General features: G+C 27.6%; 1 protein-coding gene and 1 long non-coding RNA gene across 2 annotated transcripts; one reads left to right on the forward strand and one right to left on the reverse strand.

Moving 5' to 3' along the window:
* Positions 1 to 3,738: 3,738 nt before the first annotated feature.
* Positions 3,739 to 5,407, forward strand: LOC114402963. The gene is made up of 2 exons (XR_003664558.1): positions 3,739 to 4,674; positions 4,762 to 5,407. It is a non-coding gene; the product is annotated as an uncharacterized LOC114402963 (long non-coding RNA).
* Positions 5,408 to 11,315: 5,908 nt separating this feature from the next.
* On the reverse strand, positions 11,316 to 12,131 carry LOC114402268. The gene has a single exon (XM_028364778.1). It carries the CDS (start codon positions 12,036 to 12,038, stop codon positions 11,589 to 11,591), a length of 450 nt encoding a protein of 149 aa, XP_028220579.1. The 5' UTR covers positions 12,039 to 12,131; the 3' UTR covers positions 11,316 to 11,588.
* Positions 12,132 to 12,357: the final 226 nt, after the last annotated feature.

Genomic DNA, 12,357 nt, shown 5'->3' on the forward strand with positions numbered 1-12,357 from the left:
AATCTTTTTTAAAAGGATTTAATGGTATAACCCCCAAGAACTAATTAAAATGAGTCTTATAATTGCCTCACAATTCTTGAAAAAAAGTTTATTTTTTATTAGGTTATGTTTGGTAAGAAACTTATAAGCTAGTTGAAAGCTTATAAGCAATAAAATTTAACAAAAAGTTTATATACTAGTTGATTTAATTGAAAGTGATTAATAAAATTAATTAATAAATGTCAAATGATGTAGAATGACATATTTAATATTTCTGTAGAGTTGAATTTATTTTTAATAACTTATATTCTTTAAAAGTAGGGTAATGATTTTTAGATTTTGTATTATAAGAAAATAATGAATATTTGGTGATTTTACTCATATTGTTTAAACTCAATTTTTTTTTATTTTTTTCAGAAAATAAAATAAAATGAAATAAAATTAATTAGAGTTATAATTCTTAAAAACATTTTTTCATATTTAAATACTCTATTAATAACATTATTTTAAAACAAAAATTAAAAAGTGCTTTTTCCTTTATAATTTTCTTGATTATTTATATTTCTATTTATACAGAATATATTGGATGTATAAGTGTTTCGCTTGTATAATTATGAAACATGATATAAATAAGACATTTTATTCAAAACTAATCATATATATTTGAAATTTCATTTAAATTGGGTCAGATAATCAATAAAAAATAAAAAAATAGTTGAATAAATAATTATAAAGTTGATATGATTTAAATAATTTATATGCTTGAGGAATAATATGACGATAAGAGTTAATTATCATGTGCATATAAAATTGATAAGATAAGAGAAGTTTTTCAAACAGTAAAAAAAATTTAAAGAGTTCTAAAATTAAATAAAAGGGTAAAACATAGTTTGAAAAAAAAATATAAAATTGAAAAAAAAAGTTAGTAATTTTTAAGCTAATTTATTTTCTATAAACTAGTTTATCATTTTTTATAAGCTACCTCAAGCAACTTATTTTAATAAATTACTTGAGATAGCTGATGAAAAATAAATTACTACGTATATCAAATAAACTTATTTTGATAAAAATAACTTATAAATTATTCAATCACTCTAATAATTCCTTTAGAGATATAATAGTATTTTACAACAAACATGCTATTAAAATTACTTTTAACATGTAAAAATCGTCTTTGTTTGTTCGAATTATTAGAGTTTCATAGCATGTTTGTATATCTTTTAAAATTATGATAATTACTTCCAAATCACAATATTATTATGATTTTTTCAAAACAATTATATTTATTTTATACTTATTATGATTTCATAATTGATTTAGGCTGATCTTTACCATCAGGCCAAACATGTTATTATATACATACATAATCACGCTTTCAATTTCAATTATTACATTTAAAAGATTGACTACCTATCAAATGAATGTCACACAGTTTTTAACATATAACTAACATGAAGATTAACCTAATCGTGAGTTGGTCGTTCATATTGCCATAAAAGTAAGAGAAAAAATACCTCGAAAGATAGAGGAAAAATAAGAAAGGAAGCGAGTAAAAAGACAAGACGTGTGCACAAAAAAGATTCCCTTGATTTCTTAATTCAATCAGTCATAAGTCCAGGCCATGAGACTGTGAGTGAGACTACCTGATAAGTCTTCTGAGACATCAATGGCTATACCACCAACAAAGTTTCCCAACTTGACAAAAAAGTACCCAGCTCTTTTCTTCATTAAAGGGTATCAGCCAAATAAATTTGGGCTTTTAAATTTTTCTTTTCATATTAACTTTTAAAGTCTAATAAATTTGCACATACTATATACTCTGCAGTACCCTTCCATGATGTAACTACTCAATAATGCAGTGAGCGCCACTGCCCACGAAATTAAATAATAATAAAAAAGCTACCCATGAGATTAAAAATAAATTCTGATTTCATGTGTGATTCCATCATGGAACAATAGGTTGTATGAGGCATAGCCGCATAGCTGTAAAAAAGACTCACCTTAAGTGGTGCAAAGAAAAATAATGAGTTTGGTTATTAATTTATAGCTGTTATGGTAAAATAATTAAGAGTATTTTAATAAAAATAATAATTAATACTTGTCACATATTATGAGAAAAAATTATATATTTATTGTATAAAATATTTTTACGTTATCATTTAATAAAAAAATTAGTATTTATAATAAGTTCATTGATTTTATCAAAATTATTCTATCAACTAAAATTTGTGGCAGAATGATCATCATTGAATTATTTTATTTTACACTGTAATATCCGATTATTATTAAACTTATATTCTATTTGCAATCATTTGCTGGGCCAATAAAATCTTGATGCAAATCTGTGATCCATTAATACACTCTAGCATTTTGTTCACATAGCACTTTCTTAACAATATTGATGACGAAAGGGGGTTGAAATTTCACCTTACAAAGAGAAAGGTGGTCCTCTTATTTGCTTCTTTGTAAGTTGCAACTAGCTACGTGACGAGTTGACGAGGCCCTTCTTCTCTAATAATAGTACTTTGCAAACCCAGCCACGAGCCACCTTCTTTCAGCTTAATTTCAGATTATCATTTTTTTTAGCTAGGAGATAACAATTACAGTGTTTTATTTTCTTTTCCTGTTTTTTTTCCCTCTTTTCTCCGGATAACAGGCAAGGAAAAGATAGCAGCGAGGGCACCAGGAGTTGAAACTCTCGATGCAGTTTGTAACGCACAATAACATCTAGTTGCAGCAATACCAATTATTTGTATGTTTGGATGGAGGTTACTAAAATAGATTTCGAATAAAATTGATTTTATAAATTTAATTTTAATTAAAATTAATTTTAAAATGACGTAATTTATGTTTGAATGTTTTAATAAAATTTAATACAAAATTTTAACGTCCAGAATTAGTTTGAAATTTAAAATCAATTTTAAATTCTTCTCTAATATAAAACTAAACATAACAAAATATATTTAAAATTAACTTTAAACTCAAAATCAATTCCTCAGCGTCAAATTAAACACCCACAATATTAAGAATCTCGTGCGGGTGGTGTTGTCAACGGAAAGATGCTTGATAATTTGTATGTATAGATTTCTGTAAGTAATTGCCAACACTCTATCCTTTTATTTTGAAAGTTTTAAATCTAAAAATGAAAATGCAGCTAGCATATATATCACTGATCTAACATCACAATTGAATAAGTTGTAATATCGTATTAATTAAAAATGAAACAGAACTAACTTAATCATAAAACTTAGTTCAAGAAAAAACCTATTTAATACGAAACATCCTATCTCACTGCATAGTGCAGACACTTCCCTAACATACTGCAAATTAGTTACATTAAGAATGTGAACATTGTAATGCTTCAAATAGACACTGATATTTATGAGTTAAATTAAATTAAAATCCACATATATATGCAAACTCATTGACAAAGCTTAAGTAGTATATTAGTGGTATTTATCGTTCCAGTATTCTTCTTATACATATTCTTATGAATAATTAAATCGAGGATATAAAAGTACAATGCATAGTTGGCTAGGGTTACCAAGAAATCATAGGGTCTGAAGAACCCACCCACTAGTATAGCAAAGACCTGGCAGGCAGACTAGTAGTGCAAGGGCAATTAAGACAGCTGTGCAATGCCACAAATAATGCTAAGCCATCCAGCTGTTTGATTAGATATAACCAAGTGTACGATACCAAGAGAGATTTTGTCTTCTTGAATTGAAAAGGCCTCACTTCAACACTATTATCATTCAATGCCTGATCCAAAATCTCCACCTCAGGCTGCTTTTAGATTTGCATGTCCCAAAATATCCCATGCCTTTTGTTATTTAATATTTAAACATCCCCCCCTCCCTTTCCTCGTACTGTCTAAACATGCCTATCCTCCTCCATCTTTCTCCCTTTCAGACACAATTCTAACTCAAAAGCCCTAGCTATCTTTGTTTTCTTTTTAAAAAAAATTGCCCTAGCTATCTATACAGCTTTCTTGTTCAAATAACCTAGACAGGAATTGCTTTCTCCACAAGATATTTATGCCACTAGGGCTAGGTTGCTTGTCGATGGGTGACTATACTATGCCACTATGCTTCATGTGATGGATCAATAATTAAGATCTATATTATACTTCTTCCTTGCTTGTTTGTGTTTGAGTGTTGTAATGCTTCAGATACAAGCATGGCCTACAATAATAGCCTTGCGAAAGATAGTAATTAGTTGTTTCTTGGATAATTAGAGTAGGGTTGTGTTCGAGGATTGGTGGAAGATATGGAAGGGGCTCACTTCAGTCCAGTCCGAGTCGGTGAAAAATGACTGAAACTCAGCTGCTGACTCGTTGGCTCGAGAGTTCACCATTAAGATAGATTGATGTTCGGCACTCACGCCATGTAATTAAGGTGGTGTGCTTCTGATCCAACGATGCGGGAGCTGCATTCAGTCGTGACTGTCACGTCTTGGACTGAAGGGGCCTCTTCGTCTCCTACATCCTTCACTCATACATACTTGCTTTTCTTCAGGATATTGTTTTCTTTTTAATAGCTTAGTTAATGTTATTGTAGTGTACGCAGTTTTTGTGTGAAATTTTCTAACATAGATACTAAGAGCCGAGCTATATATTTACAGAAAAGTTCAATTGATTAATTTTTGCATTGTAGAAGAGCTGAATGTTACATTATCTCCCTATGTGAAATTGAGGTGCACTTATTATATATAGTTTTCCCTTTTTTAATAGTGGTACATTTTACACGAAATAGAAGACTCATCTTGTATACTTATTTGCAGAAAACCTGGGTGGTCCAAAGTTTAAGATTGGAACCTACTATTGTAAAGGAGCAATATCTCCAACGGCTGATGGGAGAAGTGGAGGCAAAGTCGAACTTTCTAGTGCAAGATCTGCTTAATGTAGGACAATGTCAAAGTGGTACTTTTGAGATTCTTCAAACACAAATCCCCAGCTGTTGAACAAGACCTGAATTGAAAGCAGATTGCATCACGAGAATTAATGTCAACCATGTTATAATTCCATACAGATTAAATTAATGTTAGCTATACTCTTTGGGGGTGGTTACTGGTCAGTGTATAATTGCTTGATCGGAAATGTTCAGTGAATCCAATTTGTTTATATATAATTAATTTGTCATTGCTCTACTGAACTCAAGTTGTTGAGTTAACTGCAAACATGAAAATCTAATATGTTTGGTAGCATTTTATTTCTTCTTGTGACTAAAAGAGGTCTAATAAAAGACCATAAGATTGTAGTAGGTGAAGCCTTGACTTCAGTTTTGCTTGCCTGCAAGTAAGTTGAAGGGAACTGCTGAAGGAAACCATCAGTTCTAAGGAGTAGCCAGGAGAAGCAGGAGCTTAACCTCTGCAAGCCCTTTTTTTTTCTTTCTTTGTCTACAATCAATCAAAAGAACTTGATGATTTCTTTGCTTCCTCTTTTTTTTTTTCTCTCATTCAAACATACCATTAATGTGTATCCCTTAGCTTTTTCTGAGACCCATTGATAGCTGTGACCAGCGGTTCACTGCCTGTTTCTCCAATGCGCCCGGTTCTAGGTTGGTTTCGACTTTCGACGGGATAAGATTTTGAAAAAATTTAAATGATTTTTGAGGTAGAGTTTGTACTGTTCACAGTTATTTTAACCTAATTCAATGTGTTATATTTTTTTTCCAAGTCTAAAATTTTCAGAACCTGATATTACTTTTAAAAGGTTAAATCATATTTTGTTCCATTATTTTAAAGATTTTTTTTAATCTTTTAATATAATTATCTTGGATTTTAATCTTTTAAATTAGGTTCTTTTTTTTAAAGGTAACTGTTTTTAATTTGTTTTTGGTGAATTCACTATTTTCAATTTAAACTATTTTTTTACTTATTCAAGAAGTATTTTTTTTCATTAGATTCAATATTTTTATAAAAAATTCAACTGTTATTTCAAATTAAAAAATTTTAAACGTAATAAAAGTCTCGAAAAAAATAAGTCAAATGAAAAAAAAGAAAAAAATATATATAAGATTTCAATTTTTTTTTCTTATTCTCACAATTTCTGTCGTGTTTATGTTTGCTTTTTAGTCGAACATTAATTTGATTTTATAATTTTTATGTAAGTCAATCAAATGATATAAGTTTTATGCTTTGAATCAATTAAAATTAAAAGTGTACTCAAAATTTTCTCAAAATCAAAAACAAATATTTTTCAAATGGATTAATTTGACCTTAAAAAAGGATAAGAAAGCAAAATAAACTTTTAAAGATAAATTACTAAAATGATGATAAAAATAAAATTAAGAATCAAAAGTATCAATTTAACCCAATTATAATATTATTATTTATTTTAAAATAATTTTATATAATATATCTTAATATAAATTATATATAATTTAGTTGATTAAAATATTATTTTAATTTACTAAATATTTTTTAGAAGGGTTAGAAATATTTTTTTTATCACACTTTTTTAAACTTAATATTTTTAATTGATTAAAATTTATTAAAAATTATAAAATTAGAAAAGAGAGAATTATTATGATGTTATGATGTGTGACTCATCAAATTTTATTATTTTAAAAGAATTTGATAGTATTTATGTTGAATATATTGTTTTCAAACACATAACTCTGATAAACTTTTGGTTGAATAAGAAAAATTAATTGTGTCCTAATCATTCGACACTCATCCCTAATTGGGATATTAATATTGGGCAAAGTTCTTTCGTTAAGTAAAATGTCTCTAAATTTCTAATCCGTGACGTGCAACATAAACTTTGCTAAATTGAATTGGGTTTTGTGATCTCTTTCGTTGAGTAGTACCTGTTTGTTCAACGTAAAAATAAATAATTATATGAGAGTTAAAAATTAATTGTTTTTATTAAATTAGCTATAACCTGTACACCTCCAATAAGAACAAGTCGTTGATAGGAACCATCCAATAAAAATAGAGAAAGTCCAACTTATCATGGATTCATTTCATCGTGATATATATATTTATTTTAGGAATAAATTAAGTGATAAATGATAACATAACAGTAAATTGAATAAAAATTACAATATATTATTTTGAGATTTATTAAAGGTATTTACATTTAATGTGAAAAATATGTAATTTTTAATGAAATCATGTATTTAATTTTTTTTTATAAAATATATATTTATATTTTTAAATACTTAAATATAAAAAGGATCCAAATTATTTTTTTATGGGTCCATGAAATAAAATTTTAAGATTGATTCTAATTGATTCTAGTGATATTGGATTTAATAAAGTCTTTGAATTTTAAATCTTATGAATAGAAAAATATGATTAGGTAAAAATAATTCTACTAAAAATAATAATTCAACTAAAGATATGTGGCAGAGGTTCGGCCTTCAAAAAAAACTAACATGCTTATTTTGCAATCTTGTTGAAAAGACCGCTAGGTATAATTAACAGTACAATCAATATCATTATATTTTCTTATATTTGTACACTAATTCTTCGTTATTTTGTAATTATTATCTTTTTGGCTATACAATCTTAAGACTATAATATCTTCTTGTATTTTAAACGTGTTGCAATACTATCTATATAGTTTCAATGTGACATCGTAGTGTCTCTATCGAGAATAATTTTATAGGATTTCATTAATACTTACGCTTTTTTTTTTTTTTAAAGATTATGGAGGGACGGGTGCGGGAAGAAAGAAAAGACTAAAAGAAACTAATCTTCCTTCATTTGGTTGAGATAGTGGAAAGAGGGTCTCCTCCTAAGTTTCATTGTAGTTTTAAGTTTTGTCTATATTTAGCCAGAAAACAAAATATAATAGTGTCTTCTTTTAAAGAAAGAAAAATACATTTTTTTAGGTGGCCGGAATGAAAAAAAATACATGTACTTATATCATATTTCATTCTTTATTAAAGATATTTATATTATTTTACATATATATGATTTTTTCCCCTTTCACTATCTATTCAATCAAACAAGTAATAAGAAAAAAAAATTATTTTACCAAATGATCCAAAAACTAGTTGTCTCACTTCCTACTATTTTTCTTTCTCTTTCACTTTCTTTCCTTAAAAAAATGCCCTAAATATATCTTCCATATAATTTCAATGACCTCATAGTATCTATATTGATATTAGTTTCTCTCTTTAATTGCGTCAAATACTTAAATTCACAGAACACGTTACCACTGAATTCATATGTTATGTTTTTTTTTTAATTCTCTTTCACTATTTTAATTTAAAATTCAGTATGCAAAACTGTTGAGACTTGAGACAAGATTAAAATATTTAATAGATAAATTGTTAAAATTTAATATATGTTGATATAAATATAAAGAAAAAATTTAAACGAAATAATTCGGTTCAAAAATATTTCTCAAAGTAAAGAAACATTCAAATAAATGTACACTAGTGAACACATTAGCTGATGTAAGAGGGTATGATAGAAACACATGTGAGCATAGAGGACTATTGGAGGCAATTTGTTGCGGCGTAGTGCACCACACAAGCTGTTCAGTGATGACAACACCACTCGTAGGAGTTTAATCTATGCATCAAAAAGAGACTATTTTGGGCACCATTATAATGGCAAGTTGGTGGATGAGAGCATGATCCATCTTATTAGAATGCGAATTCGTGAGATTGAGATGGTGGAAATGAAGGGTAAGGCACCTTCGGACTGGACTGACTGGGAGAAGTATTTTGAGAATTATGGTTCGGATGTATGTGAAGCAGTTGGATTGTTGCGAAGAATATTAATGAACCACTAGACCTTCTTTTGCACTGGCCATGGTAGCTTTGGTTATGTTAAGCATGTCCTTGTCAATGTTGCAACTTTTGTTTCATTTAGTAGAATTTGCCAAAGGAATCATATGGTATCTCTAGCTTTTGCATCAATCTGAGATTAATTTGAAGCTATCATTATTATAAAAGGTCTTTTAAAGTTAGTTATTTGATAATTTTTACTAAGCTTTTCAATCTTCTTTAAATTTATTATCATGAAAAATATAAACTTTTCATATGATAATTTTTAAATCGTCTTAAAATTTAATATCTATATCGATTTTTTTAAAAACTGTCTTAAAATTTTTAACTTTTTATTTAAATAATATTAAAAAAATTAATACTGACGGTTTTTTAGAAATGAATGTTATTCAAAAAAATTTAATATTTATTTTGCTTTACGGTTAATCATTTTAAAAACATTACAATTTTGTATTATTGGTCACTTCCACGCAAAGAAAATAACTTTTTAGATATTTGTTAAATGTAGCAAAAGTTGGCAAAGAAAAAAAAAACTCAAAGCTACAAGAAACAATAACCATAGATCAACTAATTTTCTTAATAGATTACACTAAATTCAACTATCATTATAATGAAGTCTTCCTCTCTTTTCCTAGTGGCTAATATACAAAATTCTAGGGCGTTCTGTCTAAAACCCCATTCCCAAAGATTGGTTTATCTAACCTATTTGAACATGGATACAAGATATAATAAAGAATGATCTTCAAGGAAAATTGGAAGCGGGAAGAACTTCGAATATGTTACAGACAGTGCTATTCAGGTATCTGATACTGAAGCAGTCCATCTTGCAAAGGGCGGCTCCACATCTATATTTTATTGAAATTTTCATGCTAATTATAGTTTATTGAAATTTGGTTGATATATAGAATATTTTATTGTTTTAATTAGACATTTCACTTCATTAATAATGTTTGATTGATAATAATTGATTTATCAAAATAAATTTAAATTCAAAATTTATTTAATAAAAGCCATGCTATCATTTTTTTAGGGTAATTAAATCAAACCAGTTTTTTTTTTATCATTCTACTTGTTATTTTTTCTCCTTTTTTTAAATTTTCATTTTTAATTACTTTCCAACAAAAATTATCTAAAGAAAATTTGGTAGAATTATATAAAAAATTAAAAAAATTACCATGAGTATATATTTTGTTTAATTAAATTGTTAAATCTTATGTGAATTTTTATTTTATACCTTAGTTAGTTTATTAATTTTCTAGAAAAAAATTTATAATTACAATAATACACTGTCATGTGATCAAAATAATAATAAAACATTTTATTTATTAATTGTGATATATGTAAAACGTTGAAACTATGCAACTACATGTGTAAAATGTAAAAGCATGCCTGCAAATCATAATAAATATGTTTAATTAATAAGACAAAATTCTACTGTAATTAAATAATTTCACTCAATTTTAATTATCCCAAATCAAACGTATAAAAAAAACAATGAACTAAATCAATTTTTTTTTAAGAAAGACAAAATGGATCATGCAAAATATTAAAGTTAAGAGAATCATGCCTAGAGAACACTCTCAATAATAATAATTTTTTTTATATAAAAATATATTCAAATATTTATTAACATATCTACTAATATAGATTTATTAAAATTTAAACTAAGTAATTAAAAATATATTGAAAAAATTCCAATAATATAAAAAAATTACTCCTATAAAATATAAAATATGAATTTAATATCAAGACACGAAAAACTAAACTATTTTGATTAAATAAGAATGTTAATAATTTTGGAGAGGTAATAAACAATTCCCTTAAATAAATCCGAGGCTCGTTTAATAATATTTTCTTAAAAATCAAATATAGTGCCATATGTATTTCCTTGGGTTTTTATCTTTTCTTTTTTAAATAGCAAGGACATCCTTTTCACTCCCTTGTTTTTCAAAATCGTAGTTTTCCTAATTCGAATAATATATCTAGAATTTAATTATTACAGAACTACCGTTTAAGACATAAATTATATTTGGAGATATAAGATGTAAATCTCATTCCCATAACAAAAATAAACTAATTATAATAACATGTATGGGGCTGATCAGCAATTAATTGCTGATGTATGAGCTGGTATCATCTTGGATCCCCTTGTGATTAATGTAATCAGTTGTTCTAGGGAAAGAAACACCCTTTTTTTTTCTAAGAAAAAATATTAGTCTCTCTCCTTAATTATAGAATTTTAAAAAAAAATTATTTGTTTCTTTTTATAAGATTTTTAAAAAAAATTTAGATGTATTAATTATTTTTTTCTTATATATTTTTATTTAATTATTTGTTTTAAACATTAATGAAAAACAATTAAATGAATAAAAAATAAAGAAAAATAATTTTAAAATGATAATATAATTATTTGATAAATTTAAATGATTAACTAAATTAATTATTCTTAAAAAAAATTAATTGAAAGAATTTTAAAATTAGAAACCGAGATCATAGTAAAATCAAGTGACAATTATCCTTCATCATATCCTTTTTCAAGAATTTTTAATTTCTAATGACTGCATTATTTGGGAATCCGATGACAACATATTCTTCAAGTAAAAGCAACTCATTATATAAAGTGGGTCAAATCATAGCATTTAATTACATGAGTTGTATGGGTCACAAATGTCAAACAATTGCACTACTTATGAATAAACTTATCTATCCCCATCCATCCTCAAATCTAACAGATCAGATAGTGGTTCCAAATTCCAATCAATTAAAATTCTATATGCTCTATGTATAATTCAAAAGAATTGAATGGTTTTTCCAAATACCAAACCAAATTCAAAGCATCTAATGAACAATATTCTAGTCTAGCTAGCCAAGATGAGCCCCAGCCAAAACAACCTTGGCCAATTCAACCAAATGAAACAAAAGCACAGCAGAAGAAGTTGGAACACTGATTGCAACCAAAGCCATGGCCCCAAGAGCCAAACTTGGCCTGGTGTTCATCAATTGGGACTGCAAAACTCCCACTGCTTCACATATGATGGAGTCATACTTGTTATAATAGCGCTTCTCCCAATCCATCCAATCTGAAGGAGGCTCATAGTTCCTCTCTATCATGTTCATCTCATGGATCCTCTTCCTCAGTATTATCATGCTCTCATCCACCAACCTTCCACTGAAGTTCTGATCCGCTGATCCTCTCATGGAAGCCTTAGTTGGAGCAAACGAATTCATTTTCTTGCCATTAGAACATGGCCTAGATGGTGAAAATGGATGGAATAATATTGGTGAGGAATTGAACAAAGAAATGGATTGCATGTTAATTTTTGTGAGTAGGGGAATCGATAATTGAATTGGAAAATTGTCTAGTGTGTTGTTGTTGATTTGGTGATGGGAATGGGAGAGGAATCATGTTATATTTATAGGCATTGGGGGTAGGTTCTTTTTGTTGGGCTTATTAACGGTAGGACCTTACACAAGAAGTTATGCGGCGAAACCGTGTTTATTTTAATGGACAGTTAATACTCTTAGTATCGTAAAAACGCGTTTTTTGCTAGAGTGTGCAGTTGGGTTCGGGGAAGATGCCACATGTCGACTCACAAAAGCGTGACGCGTGTCTGTGGAAAATAGAGTAATC

The sequence above is a fragment of the Glycine soja genome, chromosome 20 (genome assembly GCF_004193775.1).
Source record: "Glycine soja cultivar W05 chromosome 20, ASM419377v2, whole genome shotgun sequence".
Taxonomy (NCBI): Eukaryota; Viridiplantae; Streptophyta; class Magnoliopsida; order Fabales; family Fabaceae; genus Glycine; species Glycine soja.